This window comes from Propithecus coquereli, unplaced genomic scaffold (assembly GCF_000956105.1).
Source record: "Propithecus coquereli isolate 6110/MARCELLA unplaced genomic scaffold, Pcoq_1.0 Scaffold42, whole genome shotgun sequence".
Lineage (NCBI taxonomy): Eukaryota > Metazoa > Chordata > Mammalia > Primates > Indriidae > Propithecus > Propithecus coquereli.
Window position 1 is genome coordinate 1,056,826 of NW_012149952.1, and position 23,401 is coordinate 1,080,226.

The 23,401-nt window shown below is 50.4% G+C and overlaps 1 protein-coding gene across 1 annotated transcript; it reads right to left on the reverse strand.

The window, feature by feature from the left end:
- Positions 1-2,461: 2,461 nt before the first annotated feature.
- On the reverse strand, positions 2,462-20,124 carry SMG9 (SMG9 nonsense mediated mRNA decay factor). Its single transcript, XM_012653493.1, has 13 exons — positions 19,975-20,124; positions 17,398-17,472; positions 17,042-17,306; positions 16,849-16,946; positions 15,118-15,230; positions 11,258-11,369; positions 9,176-9,271; positions 8,647-8,732; positions 5,727-5,833; positions 4,950-5,057; positions 4,649-4,777; positions 4,176-4,320; positions 2,462-2,979 (listed from the first exon to the last, which is right to left on the reverse strand). Exons 1-13 carry the CDS (start codon positions 20,122-20,124, stop codon positions 2,901-2,903), a joined length of 1,563 nt encoding a protein of 520 aa, XP_012508947.1. The 3' UTR covers positions 2,462-2,900.
- Positions 20,125-23,401: the final 3,277 nt, after the last annotated feature.

Genomic DNA, 23,401 nt, shown 5'->3' on the forward strand with positions numbered 1-23,401 from the left:
AGGGTATGTATTGGCTCATGTATTTGCAAAGCCAGAGTGCTGCAAATGCCATGTGCCCCATGCAGATCCAGCCCCTGAGGATGACTAAGGCACCTAATAGGCCAGGCACCACTTTCGGGAGCTCAACTTACAACACTCCTAGGAGGTAGATAATTATCATCTTATTTTGGAGATAAGAAAACCAGTCAGAGAGGTTTGGTAACATGCTCAAGGCCACACGGGTGTAGGTGGCAAGGCTCCGATCTGAACTCAGGTGTTCTGGCTCCAGGGCTGGTCTTCTTAAGCCAAGTGCTGTGCTCATAACAAGTGCTTGAGCCCAGGCAGCCGTCAGTACCTGGCAGTACACGGCCTGCTCCAGCATAGCAACTGATTGAACCGTGTTCACGTTTCCTGCAGTAGAAGGCGTGAAGGATCCCAAGATCTTCCTACTCTCCATGTTTGAACCGGGCTAGGGTGACTTCCACCTGCTGGGGATGAAGGGGAGAGCCACAAGCAGGAGGCGTTTCTGGTGGCTATGCCCAACATCTTGCAGCCTATCCTAGAGAAGGCCTCCCTGCGGCGCATATCTGGCTGGTGGCCACAGAGGCCTGTAGCATCAACCTGAGTCCTGTACCAGGCATACTGGGTGTGGCGTGAGACCTACACACTCATCCACCCCCTGGAAGGCTACTGCCATAGCACAACTCCCTTGTCAAGCTGGCTGAACAAATGGGCCAGCCCCTGCACAGAATCCCAGAGGCAGGACAGGGCCTATGGGCCAAGGTCACCATGGCACTGGTGGTGGAGAGGCCAGGCCAGGCTTCACCCATCCTAGGCACCCTGGCCACCTCCTGCAGCACCTCCTTCACCATCTACCAGACGCTTCACACGTCCCTCGACGTGGCAGCCACAGACACCCAGAGCATGCTGATTCAGACTCCCCTTGACAAGACCGACCACAAGATCCCAAGTGAATCCAATCAATCTCAGCCCTGATCCCAGACCAGCTAGAGGTGGCAGGGAAGGGCCGGAAGGACACAGTTCTACCCGTCTCCAGCTGCATGGTGTTGGGGGATGGGAAAGAAACTCAAGCTTCAACTTTCCTGGACCCAGCCATGTGCTGTCTTGTGTTTTCGTGCCTTGGATCTTACACCTTTGGCCCCACCTTCCCCATTCTGGCAACCCCAAGTCAACCAGCAGATAGACCCCCTGGGAAGCAGGGGTGGGGATGGGACATCGACAGATGTTTTGACAAGGCAGGCAAGAGCTCAGTTATCTAGCTGAAGGGCAGTTGGGAGGGTTTCTACACAGACTGGACGGTGGGGCAAGGGATTCAGAAGCTTTTCTGTGACAGGACAGTAAATGCCACAGCTCTAACAGGCCTTGAGGACTGCCTTAACATTGGCATAGTGGCCAGAGGGGAGGCTCCTGCCTAAGGTCAGTCAGGAGGTGGCAGCGCCAGAGCCTGCCCTGGGTGTTGTACCTCCCAGACCTTGGCCCCTCTAGAGACCTGTACAGATACCTCACTTCTGGCCTAACCTTCTTTGGCCTGCTGAGCGCTTTCTTCACTGCCCTCCACCCCCTTCTGTCATGCTTTTCTCTCGAAAGGCCCTGGGATACCCATCACATGAAACACCAGGGTGGTATGGGTATGTCCCAAAGCAGGAGGGACAAGGAGATGCAGAAGTGGCATGGGGTGGGGGCGGTGCTAGTGGGTAGACAAGGGACTCAGCTGGCTGGACCAGACCTGCTTTACTGACGGTAGGTTGGCATGATTTGCTCGTAAGGACTGATTTGGGGTGGCAAGGCCAATTTGGAGACATACTTTAGGAAACACTGAACTGAGAGTATGTACTGTATTTAACTGAGCAGATACGGGTTAGTACTTTATCAAACCTTATAGTGTATTTAACTGAGCTACCATATGTTCTGGATTTATATTAAATTAAAAGTAGGAACTGCTGTTTTTAAGCCAGAGTAGATGAGGTGTGTAAGGGAAGGAAGCCACCACGTCTAACCAACAGTATGCACTGTCGGTGACGGTGAGGTGTGGTGTTTGAACTAAGGATAAGTACTGTATTTAAGGACAGGTTCTATTCTTTAAACCAAAAGCAGGCATTGTATTTAACTAGGCATTTAACCCAAAGGAGGTAACGGTCTTCAGCTGAGAGCAGAGCACACAAAGGTAATCACTGTATTTAGCCGAGCAGTGTATTTTCCTATCCAAAACACACACAGAAGGGAGGCTTGATGCCACCCCGGGCAGCAGAACAGCCCTTTCTAGGAGCTTCCTCCTTAGCAGAGACTGGTCTCCACTCGCTCCTGACAACTCTATGACCCACTGCGAATGTGTCCCCGAGGGAAGTTCATTCAAGCTCCAGTGGGCTGCCAAGGGATAATCCGTCCACAAGGGCTGGATCTCAGATTTGCCCTGGTCCCGGGGCAGCACACTGGGTAGAGGGGAGTAAGAGGAACATGAAAACAGGTTTGTATGACTGTGTTTATTTGAATCACCACATCTGTTCCAATAAAGAGCTCTCAAGACTCTGCCTCACCTTCTAGGGAAGGGCTTAGAGTCAGGGAAGAGGGACCTGTTTCTTCTGTCCCTGAAGATTGAGATGGATTTTGGGATTCCTGGTGACCATTCAGACTCCTCCCACTGCCTGCCCCTGTGGGGGACTTTGGATGGGCTGCCCTGTCTCAGGTTGGGGATGGGATCTCTTAAAGTCACCCCCTGAACAGCCCCCAATTGAGGGCTGGGACCTGGCCCTGGACACCTCATGTCCCTGGGCGGGGGTCATGATCCCTCATCTATGAGGCCTGCCGCCACTCTCCTCCCCACTGGGGGAAGGACATGTGTGCTCCCTCGCCGTCCACTGGAGACTCAGGAGGTTCCCTGCATGACATTCCTCCCTTCGGCCTCAGGCCAGCAGGCGGCTGTACTCTGCCAGGGCAGAGGACTTTTTTACCCCGTCCCAGATCCGGGCAGCATAGTGGAACCTATGAGAGGAGGTCAACAGTCAGGGATGCCCTGGCTGGGGCTGCACTCGGCCTAGCGCCAGCCCTGCACAGGTAGGGAAACCGAGGCCCATGTATATGACTTGAGCTGTGACTCTGAGCCTCTTGGAGCCCCGTCTCCTTGACTGGGATGCAGGGAAGTTGCTAACACTGATGGGAGGTGGCCCTGCTCCTCGTAGCTCACCCAGGTCAAGTGAAGCTGAAAGTGCCTGGGCTTCGACTAAGACCTCAAATCCACACCTTGAGGTCTAAACTTCTCCCACTGCACTCAGTGCTGGCCTCCGTGGTAAAGGGTTCTATCTCCACCTCCCTCCAGAGTCTTATGACAACAGGAAACATCTAACAGCGGCTGTCCAACCTTCTACCTCCCAATTCTTCCCCTTTCCACTGGGCCCTAGTTTACACCAACGAGAGTACTGCCGGGACTGAATGCCACCTCCGCATAGGTGCCCTGAGTGGCTTCCTGCTGCTGTGTTTGCACCCCAGCCCCTTCTGGCCACAGCTGACTGCAAACAGACCCTGGAAAGCCAAGCTATTTCTCTTTCAAATTTCTTTCTGTTTGAAGTAAGAAGAGGCAGATGTGGACCCATCTGCTGCGGGCTCTGGACACGGAAGTCACGTAGGGGCTGGGGAGGTGGTGCAAGGCCACGTGAAAGCAGGGGGAGAAGGCCGGCAGGCAGAGGAGGGAAATGAGCGGGGACGATGACACCGTGCTACCCAGTGGGAGCTGGAGAGTGCAGCTCCTGTGGCTTCGGATGGCTTTCTGCTTCCTGTCTCCTGTAAGGCTATGATTTCTGTGACCAGGTCCTTGGAATAAATCTTCAAGCTTAACTGGGCTCATTGGTCCTACTCTCAGCAATCAAATGGCACCTAACCACAGGTGTGTGATCTTGCTATGTGACACCTTTCTCTGAGCCTAAATTTCCCCACCAGTAAAATCTGTGACAAGACCTATACCCCGTTGGCTAATCAGGAGGATTCGAAGTCCGATGAAAACAGCACGTTGCTTAGCTCGGGTGAGGTGCTTACAAGATGGCGGCAACCAACACTGTTCTGGGAAAAGGAACCTGAGGTCTGGAGAGGAGGGGCTCAATGAGGTCACACAGATCTCTGAAAGCCCCCTTCTGGCTGCACAGTGGGAGGACCTCAGACTGACCCCTTCTGTAAAGCGTTCTTACCAGTTCTTCTCAGTGAGGATTGTGTGTGACAGCTGTGGCCGGGCCATGGACATCACTTGACTCCGGAGCTTGCTCACCAATGACTGGAAACTGGGGTGGCCGCGATACCCGGGCAGCAGGGAGAAAAGTGGGCTGGAACCAGGTCCTGGAAAGTTGAGGCAGGGAGGATTAGGGGGATAGACTGCCAGGAGAGGGTCTCCCTCCTGGTTAACAGCATCCTGGGTTCCAAGAAGTACCTCACTCAGCTCTCGCCCACTTCTTCCTGTACTTTCGTGACTCTGAAACTTGTTCCTAAGAAAGGGTCCAAGCACCTTGGGGACAGGCCAGAGTCTTCCTTCAGACCAGATGGGTTCACACCATTCTCAAACCAGGGCAGCCCACGTCACCTCCTAGGCCAGCGTGGCCTGCGTCTCTCCCTGACCAGGCCAGGACTGTCTCCCCATGAACCAGATTCCTGTGTGGCCTCACTGTACCTGCTCTTGGTGGGTTTTCACTCTCTGCTTCACTGTCCATGAAGGGCACCAGGAACAAGTTGACCTCAGAGTCCAGGAAGTCAGGCGGGAGCCCCGGGAAGACATTGCACTGTAACATGGACAATGTACCTGGAGAAGAAAATGCTTTGGTTTGCAGGTACCATATTACAGGTTTGGAGGGATGGGGGTAGTTGATAGTCGAGGCAGGGTTAGGAGACTAGTCTGGGGGCTTCTGCCATGGGATTGGATCAGGAGTTAGGAAGCCGTTGGCTAGCTCGGGGGGTGATCTGGAAATCCTCACCCTTGTAACGCAAGTGGGAGTGGGCCATGAGCTGGTCGATCATCAGGTGCATCTGCCGCAGCTTCCGAGGACAGAAGTCCTCTCGGCGAGCTTTGTTCTGTAGGAAGACTGAGGGTGGGAGGAGACAGGTCCTGTGAGGCAGATGGCACTTGGCCTCATAAAGTCCCCTTTCTCACCCCAAAGATCTGTCCTTACCCCTGAGTTCAGATCACTGTGTAAATATTTATGTAACTTCACTTTAGCAACAGGTTCTGTGCAGGGCAATGCAGGGCACCCAGGGGTGAGTCAGATCTAGTTTCTGCCCTCAAGGAGCTCCCAGTCTGATGTGAGGGGTAATAAATGAACTAGATCTTTGCAGAAGAGAAGCAGAACAGAGAAAGGACACAGCAGGCAAAGGAATGGCATGTGCAAAGGCCGGAGGAGGGAGAATATGTGGATGGGGGCCACTCGGGATTCACCCAACACTTGTTTCCTCAGCCCTGTGCTGGGAGATGCCAGGGACCCAGAAACAGTCTGACCTTGGGCCTGTCCCATTCAGTCATGGAGTCAGACCAGACTCAGGGTACATGCCCTCAGTGGCCAGGGTTGGACTGAGGCAGTGGGAACCTGGGAGGAAGTAGCAGCTAATCCTTTTTGACTGTTCTCCTCACAACTTTCAGAAATGCTCCTCCCAGATTCCTCACTTCTTCCCTCTCCCCACTTCCCCAGAGTGCTCCCGGCTTTCATCCTCTCATTCTTCCTCCTGCCTACCCCTCCAGCCCCCAGAAAGCCGCTCACCCAGGTGGGGATAGTACTCGGTGCCTTCATCGGAGCCTGATGAGCTGCTGGACTCGTGGCTAGGGGACGGGGTGGAGGGCTTCACCATCTCTGCTGTCTGGAGGAACCTTGGGGTTTAGGGTGAGAGGCTGTGGTTTTTGCACTTGTACCCCACATCCCACAGGTGGGGGAGGGGACGCCCTTTCAGATTCTGATGAAAGCTACAGCCATGGTCAGAAAAATGCCACATACAGACCACGTTTCTCACACAACTTGACAGAATTCAGAGACAACCCTCTCAGACACCAATCCATGGACTTACATCAACAGTATAATTTATGTTTATTTTCTTTTAAAAAAATAGACTTTAATTTTTAGTTTTAGATTCACAACAAAATTGAGCACGGAGCACAGTTCCTAAACTCCCCCTCCCCCCACCACATGCACAGCTTCCCCCACTGTCAACATGCCCCAGCTGAGTGGTATGTTTGTTATAACCAATCACCTACACTGACGCACCAGTTTACACTAGGGTTCACTCTCGGTGTTGTACATTCCATGGGTCTGGACAAGTGGATGACAAGTACCCACTATCATAGCCCCATACAGAGTAGTTTCACCGCCCTGAAAATCCTCTGTGCTCTGCCTGTTCATCCCTCCCTCCCTCCCTCCAGCCCCTGGCAATCACTGATCTTCTACCGTCTCCACAGTTCTGTCTTTTCCAGAATGTCATATGGTTGGAATCATATAGTCTATAGTCTTTTCAGATTGGCTTCTTTCATTTAATTATATGTAATTAAGGTTCCTTTATGTCTTTTCATGGCTTGATAGCTCATTTGCTTTTGGCACTGAATAATGTTCCATTGTCTGGATGTACCAGTTTCTTTTATCCATTCAACCTACTGAAAAATATCTTGGTCCCTTATAAGTTTTGGCAATTACAAATAAAGCTGCCATAAACATCTGCGTGCAGGTTTTTGTGTGAATGTAAGTTTTGAGCTTATGCTATTTAAAAATAATTTTTCAAATATGTAAAAGTAAATAAAATAAATCTGTAATCTAAGTTAAGGGATAATGGAATCTGATTAAATAGGGGGACATTCCCCTCACATAAAGCACTGTCCACAATTTCAAGGGGCTCACCTACACAGAATGGCTTAAAAACAGGCTCTGCCACGTGCCAGCCCCTGAGCAAACTCCACAAGGTCAATTTGATTTATCTTTTGTTCACATCTGTATCCCTAGTGCCCAGAACGGTGCCTGGCATGCCTAGATGTGAATGAACCCCAATGGATGATGCTAGGAGGCGAGGAGGTTCTTCAGAATTAAGTCTCTTAGATTTGGTCAGAACAACCAGCTCCCCAGCAAGTCGTTTTTGCTGTTGGCCAGACCCACAGCTCACCCCCACCCCCAGAGTTACTAACACAAATAGTACGCTCTCATTTATCAACTGCTTGCTCTGTACCAGGTACTATGCTGAATACTTTAAATTCTTTAACTCATTTAATCTGTGCAAAATAGCTCTGCTGATGAGGAACTGAGGAGAGAAAACACATACCCAGTAAGAGCTGGGATTCAAATGCAGGGCTGCCTGACTCTGGAGACATCCGCTTCCTAATCCCAGTTCTCCCCTCCCCGTGAGCACGCGTCCCTTCCTTCTCCCTGGGCCCCGTGCTGTCTGGAGGAACCTTGGGGTTTAGGGTGAGAGGCTGTGGCTTTTGCACTTGTACCCCACATCCCACAACTGGGGGAGGGGACGCCCTTTGAGATTCTGATGAAAGCTATAGCCTGTGCCAGGGGCATGTGTGGGGGCATTTCTGGGACCTGCAGCTGCTTCAGGTAGGACTCTTGCCAGGCCCTGATTTCCTCTCTTTTCCTGCCTGCCAGGGTACCAACAGTTCGGCACACTTGCCTGGAGGAGATGTACAACAGAACTCCAAGGACCAGACCAGCCAGCTCCTCATGCTAGTTATTCAACAAATTTGTGCTAAACATCTACCTTGTGCCAGGCACTGTGTGAGGTGCTGGGGACTCTGCCTTCCTGGGGCTTACATTCTAATGGGGGAGAGGCATCATAAGGAGAGCTGTAACGGTCTGATGGGGAAAGGCGAGTGCAATGAAGGAAACATAGCAGGGAAGAAGAAGGCGAGAGTAACAGGGATGCTATGTTAGATGGTCAGGGAAAGCCTGAGGTTGGCCTGAATGGTATGAGGGAAGGAGTCCGAGAAGATCTACAGAAGAGTGTTTCCAGCTGAGAGATGAGCACAGAGCTCCTGAGGTGCAGGAGGAACAGCCATGAGGCCACTACGGCTTTAATGAAGGGAGTGAGGCAAAGCAGTGGGAACCATCAGCAAGGTGACCAGAGGGTGTAGGACCTTGTAAGCCATGCAGGGAGAGATATTCTGATAAATATGTCCAGTCAGTGGAGGGCTCTGTGTGTGTGTGTGTGCGCGCGCGCGTGTGCATGCTTTGAGGGGGGTTTAGGTGGGGTTGACTGCTCCAACTTACATTTTATTTTATTTTATTATTATTATCTTTCTGAGACAGAGTCTCGCCCTGTCGCCCTGGGTAGAGTGCAGTGGTGTGATCATAGCTCACTGCAACCTCAAACTCCTGGGATCGAGCAATCCTCTTGCCTCGGCCTCCTGAGTAGCTGGGACTATAGGCGCACACCATGACACCTGGCTAATTTTTCTATTTTTAGTAGAGATGGGGTTTCACTCTTGCTCAGGCTGCTCTTGAACTCCTGACCTCAAGCAATCCACCGGTCTTGGCCTCCCAGAGTGCTAGGATTATATGCTTGAGCCACTGAGCCTGGCCCCAACTTACATTTTAAAAGGGTCCTTCTGGCTGCTGCGTAAAACCTGTGAGACTTTGGGCCAGTGGCTCAGTCCCTGTGGCTGTCTCCTGCCTCACTCCTTCCCTTCCCCCAGCTCCTCACCTATACAGACTCAGGTCCGTGAACCAGTCCTGGACGACAATCACCACGTGGCAGACTGTGAAGAGGAAGGCAGCGATCTGGAGAGACTGTGGGTAGGAAGGGACAACAGAGTTGAGGGTCCCTTTTGCCCAGACTGGGGTCACTAATCCTAGGACTCAGCTCAGGGGTAGTAGGGCAAGGGCCTCAGACCCTTTAAGCAGCAATCATGTGCCCAGCACTGTGCTGGCACTTCCCTTACAGTCCATCCCTAAATCAAGAAAGGTAGGAATTATACTCCCATTTTACACAGGTGGATGCTGAGGCTTAAAGGGGCAGTGGGCGGGAAATGACTTGCCTGAGGACCAGAGCCAGGAGTTGAGCCAGTTCTGACTCTCAATGCTGCCCTCTTCCTGCAGCCCTTGGGGCGCCCGGGGCTCTTATGAAGCAGAAACTAAGTCAACAACCCATACCCAGCTCTCCATCACAGATCTTGGGAGGCTGGGCTTGGGGGTGTAAAACCTCATCCCCGGGCCTGGCTCGGCTCCCTCACCTGCATCTCAACGTAAGTGTGTGGAAGGTTGTACTCCGGAGGCAGTTTGCGGTCATTGTTGATGAGATGGTCCAAGATGGAGGGGCTCAGGATGGGCTGGGGCAAGGAAGAGAAGAGAGTGTCAGGGAAGGGGCTGGTCACAGCTACCCAAGTTCCACATGCTGAAGGCAAATACCTTGCCTATCTCAGGACAAAACGGGTCAGAAACACAAGCAGGCAATTTCTAATCAGCAGAGTTAGTCAGCAAGAGGAAACTAAAAAGGAAATTTTACAGCAGATACGCTTCCCCAGCTCCTTTACAAATCATCGCTGCTCTCAAGTGCCTCATGCCCAAAGAGAAGAAATTTCCTAGTGCTAATAAATTTAACATTTATTTGAATGAGTTATGTCACTTAAGGACTCTTTTTGTTGTTATTTGTTTCACATGCTTTCAAAACTTTGCTAAAATAATTACTTAGGTCAAATAACAATGATTAGTGCGAAAATTGGTGAGGATTTTAAAAATTGCATCAGTGCATGTAAAAGAATAGGCTGTCAGCTCACCAAACCTTTTTTTTCAAATTTTCGTGGGGTTGGGGGGGGGTCTTCCGGTGAGGACCAGAAAACCTGCTAGACAAATTCTAAAAGAGTTGTAACACTACGCCAAACTTTTTTTTAAAAGAAACTGTCAATTGAAAAACTACAAGAGCTAAATTAACTTGATAGTCTATTGACTTCTTACCGCAGTGAGTGAAATTCTTTTAGAAAGGGGCTTTCACAACTGCTCACTCTCTAAAACTCCAAACATTGAGCAGTGCTCTGTTCTGTCTGGTTTTGTTAACTTGGGTCCTCTCCCTCAGGGTCTCCAATTCAGCCCACAGCTGGTTTGTCTCTAGGTCCTGGTGGTCCCTGCACAGGGCCTGGCACACAGGCCTCATGTCACATTTGTAGGTTTTCTACTCTGTGTGCCATCAATGCCCACAGTGACCAGAACTCTGTCCCACCAACGATGGGCCAGGCCCTGTGTGCCATAGCTCGGATCCACAGAGGCAAAGCCCTGCCCTGAAGAGCTCCAGGCAGGTGGGGAGTAGGAGCGTACACTGTGGCAATGAGACTGTGGCAAATCACGTGCTATGAAGGGAGGTGCACATGTGCAACAGTTTGGAAGACTCCCCAGAGGAATCTTCAGGAAGCAGGAGGCATTAGCCAGGCAGAAAGGCAACGGGAGAGACTATGGTACTGATAACAATATGAACAGCTAAGAGCATTTAGCACCTAATTTGTGTTGGGTGCTGTCATTAGGACTTGACTTGTATTAATTCATTAAAACCTCACAAAAATCCTGTGATGTAGGCAACTGGTTTTCTCCACTTAAAAAAACTGAGGAACCAAAATGTTAAATAACTTGACCACAGCTGCACAGTTCGTTGGTGTTTTGGGGTAAAGAGAACAGGATGTGGAAAGCCCAGAGAGGAGAGAGACCACAGCGAGGACTGTGGGGTGTGTGGTGGTGGCGCTGGTGGCTGCTCCAGAGGGTGAGGAGAGACAGTCTGAAGGAGTCGAGCCGTACAACTCCAAATGCCAGGCTGAGGAATCTGGACTTAGTCTGAAAGCAAGAGACAAGCCGAGGAAAACTGCGAGGCAAACATATGACAGGCCAGTTCTAATGACAGTGACAAGCCTCAGCAATAACCTTGTGCCAGGTCCTGGCCAAGCACTTTGTCTGGAGTGTTCTACTGAATCCTTGAAACTCCTAAGAGGCTGAGTACAATGATCATCCCTATTTACAGAGGAAGAACTGAAGTTAAGGGTGTTAAAACTTACAGTTACTCAGCTGGTAAAAATTAAAAGGCAGGATCTGAACAGACTCCAGGGCCCACACTTTTAAGCACTACACTTGAAGGCTATTTTGCAGAAGGTGAACGGGACAGGGGCAAAATGTGACAAGAAGAGACTAAAGGCCAAGAAAAGATACGACTTGCTCAAGGGCACCCATGGTGTCACTGGAAGCACACGGAATCCATGCGGGGTTCTGACTTAAAAATATCCCAGGATGGGGCTGAATGCAGCATGTGGCAGGGTGGGGCAAGTGGGGGCTGGCACCTGTGTGTCCAGGAAAACAATCCGCTCTTGGGTAATAAAGAAGTCAATGCCACTGGTCTGGTTGCCTCCTCGTTCCTTCATTTCAGCACTCTGTGCCCGGAAAACATACGCCCTGTGGAGAGGAGCACATGGTGGTACATGAGATTTCCAGTTCCTGACCTTTGACATTCCGAAAGAAAGACTCAGAACTGAGCACGTGAACGTGGTCCCTGCCTGCTCACTGAGCCTTCATCTGTGGTCCATGTCTGGGGCAGGGACGGGTTTTCTATCAGATGACTTTACTCCTACCCTTAAGTAGATTAACTAGCTCAATTAATGAAGCCAGTAGACTGAGGACTTTAAGAGCAGAGACTCTGCTAGATTGCTGGGATTCATACCCCAGCTCTGCCTCTTCCTGGCTACATGGGCTTTAGGCAAATTCCTTAACCTCCTTCTACTCGGTTTCCTCATCTGTAAAATGAGGAAATCAAATCTCTTAGGATTACTGTGAGGTTAACATATCTAGAGCCCTTAGAATAGTGCCTGATATATAGTGATATATAACTGTTAGCTATTAATTACCAATGCACCTGCGAGATGCCAGGTGCTGGAGACGCAGGACTGAAAGCCCTCCACCCCCATGTTGAGAGGTAGTTTGGTGTCTTGGTTCCCAGTTTTCCCCGTTAGGCACATCTTCCTCATTTCTACCTGTGCTGGGTGCTAGGGATACGAGGGCACAGCAAGCAGAGGTGGGCCTTGCCCTAAACCACTGTCTTTAACTTGGTGACTCTGTGACTTGGATGAAGTGATTTTATCTTTTTCAATCTGTAAAGTAGTACCTACCTCTTGAAGGGAAATTTCTATCTCCCAGAGATGCTTAATATGTCGTCTGACACAGAGCAGGCATCCTCCCACTTAACCAACATTATACTGAAAACCTCCTATCTGCCAGATAGCAGGATAGCGCAGTGAATAAGAAAAAGTCTCCGCTTCCATGGAACTTCTGGTCTACCTTACAAATCAACAGAAATCAGTAACTGTGGGTGTCAGAAGGCAGAGGCATGCAATGTTCCAAGTGCAGATAACTTACTGGGTGGAGCGGGGAAGGGTGGCCCTGAAGAGGGAAATGATGATGCTAAGGGTGAGAGAGACAGAGGGAGTCAGTCAGGCGGGGGTAGTGGTGGGGTGCGAGCAAGGAGGGGGGTGAACGCGGAGAATGGTACATCAGGCAGAAGACAGGTGGCTTGTACAGGGAACCAAGGACCAGTATGATAAGAGCAGAAAGATGGGGGCCAGGGAAGATGGGAGCAAGCAGAGGCTACACAGACCCTTGTGGGGCATGGTTAGGAGCTGGGGCTTTGGCCTGTAAACCTGGAGAAGGCCCTGAAGAGATGTGAGTAGAGGAGTGACAGGATCAGATTTTGGTTTGAGAGTTCCCACTTGCTGCCATGTGGCAAGGACTGTAAGATGCAAAGAGTGGAGACGGGCTTACGAGACCCAGTGCCCTGGGGTCTCCCTTTGCCTCTCTGACCTCTCCTCCTACAGCTCCCCTTCTTGCTCACTTTGCTCCAGCTCCCCGGCCTCACGCTATTCTGCACACACTGGGCAAGTTTCCACCTCAGAGGCTTTGCCACTCCCGCTCACTGGAATGTGCTACCTCCTCCAAGGATGTTTTTTCCCAAATGTTCCCCTTAGTGAGGCCTTCCCTCAGCAACCTATTTAAAACTGTAATCTAGCCTACCACCCCTCCCTATAACCTCTTTCCCTGTTTTGTTATCATCTTCTAACATGCCAAATAACATATTTATTTTGTTTACTATCTTCTCCATTAAAATATAAGCCCCATGAGGGCGGATTTTTTTAGTTATACCATTGTATCCCCAGCATCTAAAACAGTGCCTGGCACAAAGTAAGCATTCAATAAACACAGTATTTGCTGAATTGAACTAAAGGTGGAAGACCAGAGAGGAGGCTCTTGGCATCCTCCAGGGGAGATATTAATGGCTTGGACCAAGGAGGTGGGGATGAAGGAAGGGAGAAATAGATGAATTATAAACAGAATCAGGAGGTAACACCTAGGAGACCTGATGAAAAGAGCTGGTACCAAAGTCGGTGGATAAAAAGACAAGCTGAGCCAATAGGATTCTCTCTAGTCCAGGAATCCAGGCCATGCGGAAATTTTGCCAGTTGGGGGTAGAAGCTGAAATGGAAAGAATGTTATTCGAGAGAGCTGGAGTTGTTCCACAGTGGAACCAAGATGAGCTGAAGTCGTAAGTGAGCAGAGAAAAGGGGGGATGGAGCTGCCCTGGGAGAGAGGCAGAGGATCCTCGCAGCTCTGGTTCTAGTGAATGTAGATTCTTAGGACAGTGAGTTTTTTTTTTAACCTTTTCTGGGTCTCCGTCAGCTCCCTCCGAGATCTGGTGAAAAGAATGGACCTTTCCCCTAGAAGTCCGATTGCAGATGTGTGTAAAATTCTGCATACGTTGTTAGGGGGGTTTATGAACTTCCTGATGCCTGTATGTGGAGTCCAGTGTAATATCCACCTGCCCTTCCACCGCCCTTTCTTTTTTCAGAGACAGGGTCTTGCTCTGTCACTCAGGCTGGAGTGCAGTGGTGTGATCATAGCTCACTGTAGCCTCAAACTCCTGGCCTCAAGCAACCCTCCCACCTCAACATTCCAAAATGCTGGGATTATAGGCGTGAGCCACCGCACCTGGCCATAAACCTCTCTTTTTTAAAGAAGACTTGAGTCTGTTTCTTACCACCTGAAGTGGCTACTAGCCCTTCTCATTCCCCATTCTGATTCTTCCTTAATTAGATTGTATATCTCCCCCATTCCCTAATCCCTGCCTTTCTCCCTCTCTTTCTCTGTCCCATTTCAGGCCCTACTTCTTAAGCTATCCCCTCCTCAAAATCTGCTCCTGTGACTTTATCCTTTTTTTTTTTTTTTCCAGACAGAGTCTTGCTCAGTTACGCCAAATAAGAGTGCAGTGGCATCATCATAGCTCACTGCAACCTCAAACTCTTGGGCTCAAGCCATCCTCCTGACTCAGCCTCCCAAGTAGCTGGGACTACAAGTGTGTGCCACAATGCCCGGCTAATTTTTCTATTTTTTTTTTTAGTAGAGATGGTGTCTCACTCTTGCTCAGGCTGGTCTCAAACTCCTGAGCTCAAGCAATCCTCCCATCTTGGCCTCCCAGAGTGCTAGGATTACACGTGTGAGTCACTGTGCCTGGCTTCCCTTTATTTTCTTAATCATATCCCATCTTTACTCAAGAATGTTGTTCTGAGCAGGGAATCCTCATGCCTGGTCCTCCCCAGCCCAGAGAGGCAGAGCCATTTCCCAAGGTGATACAGCGGGGCTGAGGCTGGTATTGAACCCACTCCCTGTATCCAGATCTCTTTTCCCCACTCTATGTCCCTGATCGTATCAGCCACCATCCTGTATTTGCTCTGTGCCAGGTGCTCGTTAACTTTTGCCTTCCTGATCTTACTTCATCCTCCCAAAATCCACATGGATGTGGGACACTGAGCAGTAAAGTGATCTGCCCAAGGTCAACCAACTGATAAGTAGTAGGGCTGAGCCTGAGGTGGCCCTAAATCCAAAGCCTTAATGACTGTATCATCCCACTTCCTGGCTGGGGCCTGTACCATCTCCTGGCGCAAGGCAGGAAGGGAAGGAGGAATAGGGTTGGTTGCATTGAAACTACATGGGTTTTGTCCAGCCCATAATCATCTTCATCTCACGAAGACATCGAGACCTAAAGAAGAAAAGCAGCTTCCCAAAGTCCTTTGGTAACACCATTTGTAACATCCAGACCCACTTTGCCCCTGCCCATGGTAGGTGCCCACCTCCCTCTTAGCCTCCACACCCCACTCACCTTTGGTCCTCCTCTGGAGTGTTGGCTGACAACAACGACATGACCATGGACTTGCCTGTCCCCTGGAGGCCCAGGACACCAACCACCAACACATCAGTCTGATCCAACAGGTACTGCGGGAAGATAGAGGAACACGACCCTCACAAATCTGTCAGTAGCTGGGGCTGGAGTGAGATGGGGGACCCCAGACACCTCTGTGGCTGGCCCATCTGCCTTATCAGATATGAATAAAAACTTCTATGGTCTCAATCCCCTAAACTGGGCATAGGGCCTCTATTCTGTCATGGTAGGGTTATGTGGAATGTTCTGGGCACAAAAAACAGTATCTGTAAGAACTCTGAAGCAGAAAAAAGCCTGGCATAGTCAAGAAGCTAAAAGGAGGTCAGTGTGGCTGGAACACAGTGGGAAAAAGGAAAATGTGATCTTGGGGAAGAGCAGATAAGAGGCACAGAACAGAAGAGCAGGTTAGAGAAGACAGGACCTGGTAAGTGAGAGCTACTCTGGTGGACTCTTGGGAGGCTTCCTACTTCAGGCTGGCTGGGAAAACATGGGGAAACACAAGAAAAGGAGTGGTGTGCAGAAAGCGGAGATCAGACTATCCAGGCTCTCTTGCCTGTGTTTTGTTTTATTTTGTTTTTAACATTTGTTAATGCTGTCTATGAAATCTGAGACCTTCATCTCTGCGTCACCAGCTCTGCTGACTTTCACCACCAGGGGGTGTAAGAGACTCTCCTCAAGGAAAACATCTGTGTCCTGAACCACCGTGGCTGTGGCTCCTTAGAACCACCTGGAGAATTAAAAAAAAAACAAGCGAATCCTGGGCCCAACCAGGATTTACTGTGCTTTAACACATTAAATCAGACTACGTAGGGCTGCCCTGTTCACAGGTAGGCGCTGATCATATGTGGCTATTTAAATTAACATTAAAAATTCTGTTCTTCAGTTGTACTAGCTACATTTCAAGCACTCAAAAGTCACATATGGGCATAGTGGCTATCATCTAGACAGTGCAAATATAGGACATTTTCATCATTGCAGAAAGTTCTACTTGACAGTACTGAAAGGTAGGGTCTGGACACTGGTGCCTTTTTATTTGTTTTTTTATTTATGCATATAGATTTTTTCTTTTATTTCTGCATATTATGGGGGTACAAATGTTTAGGTTACGTTGCCCTTGCCCCCACCCCTGGCTTTTTTTTTTTAAACTCCCCAGTTGACATCCATTTGAGAGTGGACATGGCCAGGTAATAAATGAGCCTGAGGTTGTCCTAATAAGGCTGCTGAGGAAGGAGAAGGGACACCTCTGGGAGAATCTGAGCAGGGGTATGATGTGACAAGTCTGGAGGAGAGAAAGCAGCAGGAGAGGGGTATGAGGACTGAGACTAGAGGTAAAAATGATGATGCAGGAATGTGAGGTCTGAACTAGAGCAGGGCTGCTGGAATGAATGGAGGGGGGGATATCTGGGGAGTGACATTCAGAACATTCAGAACAGTTAACATGGGGACAGCATGAATTTCAAACAGGAAAGGTACTGCAGCAGGGTCCAGGAGACGGCTAGTTGAAATTCAGCTCCGGTTAGGTGAGAACTTTCTGATTCTCATAGCTGCACTTGCCTGAAAGCTGTCAACTCTGGTGCTGCCTACCAAGAGCTGAAGGTAGGAGTGGAGGAACACAGGATATGGGACCTGGGGCCTGGGGAAGCTCAGGCAGGGAGGGACCCCTCTTAGTACCTCGATGGCACTGTCGCACCAATTCATCTGGTCATCCACCAACTTGATGCTGTGCTTCATGCGCTCTGGGGGCAGCAGTTTGGCCTGGCCCACAACAGCTGGAGACAGGAGAAAGGAGACAGAGGATGCGGTAAAGGTCTGTGTGTGAGGGGGCTCCTAGTTCCCAACCCAATCCTGCTCGGCCCCAACTCACGATCCATGGCTGCTGGTGCGGCAGTGCCCATGCCCCGGTTCTGGATCTGGTACACAGGCTGCGTGGGTCTCTGCCCCTCCTTCTCCCCCTTGGGTGGTGCAGGGGCTGCAGGAGGTGGTGGGGCGGTGCCCTCAGGGGTAGAGGCACCTGTCCCGGCCACAGGCCCCTTCCCCTCCTCCCGTGGCTTCATGAGGACGATGGGCTTCTCCAGAGGAGCTGGAGCAGGCGGAGCAGCAGGGGCCGTTGTAGGTGGTGGCTGCTTTGACTATGGGGTTAAGAAGGTTTCAGTCAATGGGGGCGATCCCTTCCCTAATCACTCCCCTCCTCCCTCCTTCTGGAGGTTCTTCCCTGCTCACCCGCTCTGCTGGAGGTTTTGAGAGGATGATGGGGGTTTTCTGCATGACAGACGTGCTTGTCTCTTCGCTGCCATCCTGTGGTGAGGGAGGGCAGTTACTCAGGAATGGCTCCCTGGCTCTCCTGGACATTCTAGATAGCCTTTATGCCACCTACTATTCTAAATGGACTCCCTTGATCCTACCAATTCTACGAGATAGGTGCTATTATTACCCCTACTTTACAAATGAAGACGCTGAGGTCCAGAGAGGTTAAGCAGCTTGCCCAAAGTCACACAGCCAATAAAGCAATGGAGCCAGGACTTGAACCCAGGCAGCCTGGCTCTAGAACCATATCCCCAGCCATTATGTTCAGTTGCCTCTGCTAGATAGTAAGCCTGAGTAGAAAGGAGCTCGCACTCTGGGGCTACACAGATCTGAGTCCAAACCTGTTACCGCCTCTTGTTGGCTTTGTGGACACAAATAAGGAACTACCTTCACTTATGCCTCAGTTATCTCACCTGGCAAGCGGGGAAATCCTTCTTCACAGGATTATCATAAGGATGAAAGGAGATAGAACTCATAAACTGTCCGGCGTGGCACCTGACACATGGCAGGTGCTCACTATCTGAGAGCTGCTGATAGCACCTGCTATCCTGATCACCTCTCCCCGGGAGCCCCGCTCCTGCTCTAGCCAAGATGACAGACTGATTCCCACACCTTGCCCTCTTCGTGACTCCCTGACTCACCTCCAATCTGCTTAAGAGCGGGGAGAAACCTGAGTCTGAGTCCTGTTCCTTCTCTGCTTCCTTGAGCAACCTCGGGAGAGTCTTGGCCCCTCACTGGGTCTGTTTCTTCGCCAATATATTGAGGACACTTAAGTAAACCTTGATCACTTCACTGGCTCATGGTGAAGAACAAACATGATACAAAAATGCTTTGAAAAGAAGAAAAGTTTCTTCAAGGAGAGGGTTTGGCTTCCAGTAAGCTAGAAAGCAGTGGATGATACAGGCTGAGTATCCTTTATTTCAGATGCATGTGACCAGAAGCGTTTTGGATTTTTTCAGATTTTGCACTATTTGCATTCTACTTACCAGCTGAGCGTCCCAAATCGGAAAACTTGAAATCTGAAATGCTCCAATATGCATTTCCTTTGAGCACCATGTTGGATTTGGGATTTGGGATGCTCACTTTGTAGCTGGGATGGATGCTGTGAGGGTGGAGAGGAGTTGATGGATAGATATATTCAGGAGGCATATATTCACTGCATGTATAGCACTGGTGTCTGACTAGTGCAGGAGGGGAGGGGAAAGAGGGGTGTCCAGCATGAGGCCCAGTGGGCTGTCACTGATAGGGGAGGAGAAATGGCGGGAAGATGCTGAGGTCGGCAGGGGACATGGAAGATGTGAGGAGCCCACATGCGAGTCAGGAGGCTGCCAGGCCCAGTAGCAAAGTCAGAGACCAAGATGAGATTTGGAAGTTGCTTGTTCAGGGATTAAACCTGTAGCATAGACAGATGGTAACAATCCTCAGAAAGATGTGTGTGGAAGGAAGAGAGACTGTATGTTCTCATTTACGCTGTGACCCAAGAGAAGGAACAAGCAAGAACCCGGCTCACTGTGAGCAGATTCTTCTTCACGTGTGCACAGTTTTACAGCTCAGAAACTGGTCCCAACTGTTACCTACCTTCACCCTACCACACTTCTCTGAGGTGGGCAGGGCCCTGAAGAACCTGGGGCAGGTTCTGGCAGTGAGTCACTTAAGCACAAGAGCAGAACAGTAAGGCAGGGCCTGGGCACAAACCGAGGCCTCCTGATTCCCAGACAAGGGCACTGTCTACAGCAAGTAGAGTGATGCTTTGCTTCAGAGTAAGCTGGACCTGGATCTGAATCCTGGCCCCAAAGCTTACTGATTCTGTGACTTTGGGCAAGTTCACCTGTGAGGTGAAAAATCAGATCTATCAGAGGTTCTACTTCATGGGGTAGCTGCAAGGGTGTGGGAAGAGCCACAGGATGTAAAGCATGTGCTGAGCACCGGCGCACTGTCTGCCGCTCAGTATTAACAGTTACTGTTACTACTTAACATGAGCTCATGGCGCCTCCCAGCTCAAACCCTCCAGTGCCAGTTTCACTCAGTGAAATCCAAAGCTCTCTGCAAGGCCTATCAGGTTCTACACGATCTGGCCCCAGTTACCCTTCTGACCTCTTCTGCTATCACTCTCCCTCCTTCCTCATCCACTGCAGCCATCCTGGCCTCCCGGCTACCCCTTGAACACACCAGATCCAGGCCATCTCAGGGCCTCTGCACTTGCTGTTCTTTCTGTATAGAATGCTCTTCGACTCAGAATTTGGCATGGCTTGTTCCCTTATCTCCTTCAGCTCTCTGCTCAAGTCACCTCTTCAGAGCAGTCTTCTCTGACCACGTTATCTCAAACAGTCCCTTTCTCACTCTCCACCCCTTCTTTCTCCATGAGGGCAGTCTGTTTGGTTTACAGATACGTCCGCAGCGTCTGGGTTAGGCCCTGGCACATGGCAGGTGCTCAATAAACATTGGTGTAACAGATGGATACGTGGATGCTGCTCCTGGGTCCAAGATACTCACCCGTCTCTCTCTTTCCCATGGTGCAATGTAATCCCTCTCCCGACCACCAGGCCCAGAGAGATTCTGGGGGCCACCAGGGCCAGGCTCCTTCCACCGTCGTCGCCGCTCTATTCCGTAGAGTCCAGGCTGACTGTGCCCAGACTCAGACATGGTCGCCTATGGAGGGAATGAGGGAATTTCAGGATGAAGAGAGCCTCTTCCCAGTCTATCTGGCTTACCCTTGACTATATCAAGGACTTTCCTTTCAAAAGAGAGCTCTGTGGCAGCAACTGCCAGCTGGCTCCCAATATCCATTCTTGACTTCTTCCCAAGAAGTAAAACCCTCAGTTCTGTGCTAGGTCCATGGCTATCCAGAACACACTTCTCAGTCTTGTTTGCAGTGAGGTATGGCCACATGACTGTACTTTCCGGCCAGTGGTATGACACCAGAAGTGTGGTTTGGCGCTTTCAGAAACTTCCCTTCACAGATGCTGGCACATGTCTTTTGCCCCTTCCTCCCCCTGGCTGGAAGGAATGTGTGGAAGTTGGTGCTCAAGCAGCCATCTTGGGCTATAAGGCAACTTAATGGAAGGCACAGTGAAACAAGACACAAGGTTGGAGGGGTCCCATATGAACCTTGAATTGCCTAATTCTGGAGGCAGTGAGAAACAAATACACTTCTACTTCTTACTTGTAGCCAAAACTATTCCCACCTATTGAAATGCTCCAACATAAATACAACTCAAAGGGGCAGGTTAACATAAAAAAGGGGTATTTTTCTTCCTAGAATGCAACAAGGCATTTCCTTACAAATAAGTAACATGGTCCTCAGTCCAACAACTATTCTTTTGATTACCCATTACTGGCATATGTGAGGTCAGTGCTCCAGCATGGAAGGCCTACTTTCACCTGGCATCTCACTATCTTTCAATGTTTGTCTGTCTTCCATTGCTGAGGCTGAGGTCTGCCATCCCTCACACTCTGAATTTCACTTCAACGTCTCACCAGTGCTTAATCTATTTGAAATGTTACATAATGTATGGCTACCCATGCAACCCACTCTCCACCATTTAAATATTTGTTTATGGGTCCCTAGGGAGAGTTTCCCCAGTTGTTTACACACCATTCTAGGGTGGTCTTTGAGTACTTAACTGTTTGCCCAACTCTATGGTGCTATCTGCTCTAGCTCAGAGGTCAGGTTCATAAACTGTGGCCTGCAGGCCAAATCTGGTCTGCCTTCTGTCTTTGTAAATATGAAGTTTTATTGGAAGAGGGCCACATCCATCACTTTACAAACTGTCTATGGCAGTGGCAGAGTTGAGCAGTTGAGACAGATAGTACGGTCTGCAGAGCCTAAAATAACTACTCTCTGACCCTTTACAGAAAGTTTGCTGACCCTCACTTAGCTCTTAAGTGCCTGTTAGATCACTCTATGAATCCTCTCCACCCCCACCTAAGTACATAATGACATAAACAGGTCCCTGTGACTGTCCAGAACTCAAGTATCTGTTTACAGGATGCAGGAGTGATTCTGCTAGCCAGGCAGAAGCTTGTCTAGTTCTCTCACTGTTCTGCATGACCTCTCCCCCAGCCACAAATTGGGTTGAAGACTGCCTTCCCAGACAGAGGACAAGGGTCTGTTTACAGACACTTATGGAAAACGATTCATTTAGCACTTAAATGATTGCTTACAGTCTCCGATGGAGATTCTCCCAGAACTTGCGACTCCTCCCACCCTTGCAATTAAATGTTTGTTTACACAACATTCTGAAAACCTCCCCAGTCCTTAAATGTCTGTTTTCATGCCTCAAAGGGGATTCTGCCCCAGTCTGTGTACACACCTAGGAGGATCCCCTTCCCTTGCAAATAATGTCCATTTGTGCCTTATTCTGGAGACCTCCAATGCTATTTCCAGGCTCCTTTGGGGAGTCCTCCAAAGCTACTGAAGTGTCTATTTACAAGAATGGTGGTGATCGCCCAGAAATTAAGAGTCTAATTTACACATTCTTTGGAGAGCTTCCTCAATACTTAAGCATCTCTTCACACACTCCCTTTGAGGATCTCCCAGAACCTATCTGTAAATTTTGGGGGGGGACTCCCGATTCCGATGTATTTATGCCCCCCCTCACGAGGCACTCCCACCCCAAAATTTAATAGTCTATTTCCACATTTTCTAAGACTCCCTAGTAAGCATATATTTACAGGCTCCTACATGGGGGCCTCCCACCCATAATTAGGCATTGGCTTACGAGGCCTCCCACGGGGAACCCCACAATTCAAGCTTCTATTTGCACATTATTTGGAGGACCGCCCTAATATTTAAGAATCTGTTCACGGATCTTCTATGAGGGTATTTCCAGAAATTTAAGTTTCTCTTCGCACGATATTGGAGGGACCTCTTCAGTACTTTATGGGCAGTCTGCAGGATCTATTAGGGTCTCCCAGAACTAGAAGTTTCTATTTACATATTACTGTGTCCCCCGTCCCAACTCCCGCCAACCCGGTATTTAACGAGCATCGCCATCTCCCTACTCGGTTCCACGCACCCGCAGAGACGTCGGAACGGCAGTTGTATGGTCAAGGGGGCGGGGCCTGCCGGCGCGCCCCGCCCCCCGGAGGTGCGCGAGCCTCGCGCGGGCTCGCGCGGGCTCGCGGGCCCCTTACCTAAGGCGGCTGTTGATTGGTTCCCGGGGCGCAGCGCGCGCTCTCCCGTGACGGGAGTCCGGTGGGGGCGGGGAGGTTCTACCACAAGCCACCCGACTGTAAATGGCGTCTAGGGGCCAAGAGCATGGGTGAGGGAAGGAAAGCGGGCACCCTCCACTTTGGAACCGGCCTCGGCGTCTCGGATGCAGACCCTAAGGAAGGCCGCCCTGAAGGAGGAAGAGAGGAGGAGGTATCGCGGGGACAAGCAAAGAGCAGGTCCCGCGGGCTACTGTTCCTGCGCATGCGCTGCGGGCTAAACGCGCGAGAACGGAACGTGAGCGCCGGGCTGAGCATGCGTTGATGGACTTGATTGGCTTCAGCACGCATGCGGATTACTAAGCCGAGACGGGAGAGCGCCATAGCTCTGACTCAATGCGCGTGCGCATATTTGGGGTTGAAGGAGCGGGAAGGGAGGGGGGAAAGAAGGAGGCGGGTCAGCAGAGAAGAGGGAGTGAAGGAGGGATGGCGGGTGGCTCCAGGGAATTTGGGTCGAGTTCTGCCTCTTCAGTAATGTTGGCGGGATGCCGTGGGGTGGGGCGGCAGGAAGGAATTTCAGTGTCCTGAGTGAGTGCGGAGAACACATGAATGAATCAGACCTGGCGTGTGCCCTGAAGAGATCCCGGTCTGTGGAGGGAGACTGCTAGATCAAATCACCTAGGAAAGGGCGCAGGTCCTGTTGGACCTCGAAGGCAAGGGCACTCCATGGGGAGGGAACCCCGGGAGAAAGGTCCAGACTCTCTTGGAT

Coding starts and splice junctions, on each gene's coding strand:
- SMG9 (XM_012653493.1), bottom strand. CDS start 20,124: ATGTCTGAGTCTGGGCACAGTCAGCCTGGACTCTACGGAATAGAGCGG. Junction 15,231..16,848: donor GGTGCGACAGTGCCATCGAG/GTACTAAGAGGG, acceptor ATCTTCCCGCAG/TACCTGTTGGATCAGACTGA. Junction 5,058..5,726: donor CGAGTACTATCCCCACCTGG/GTGAGCGGCTTT, acceptor TCCCACCCTCAG/TCTTCCTACAGAACAAAGCT.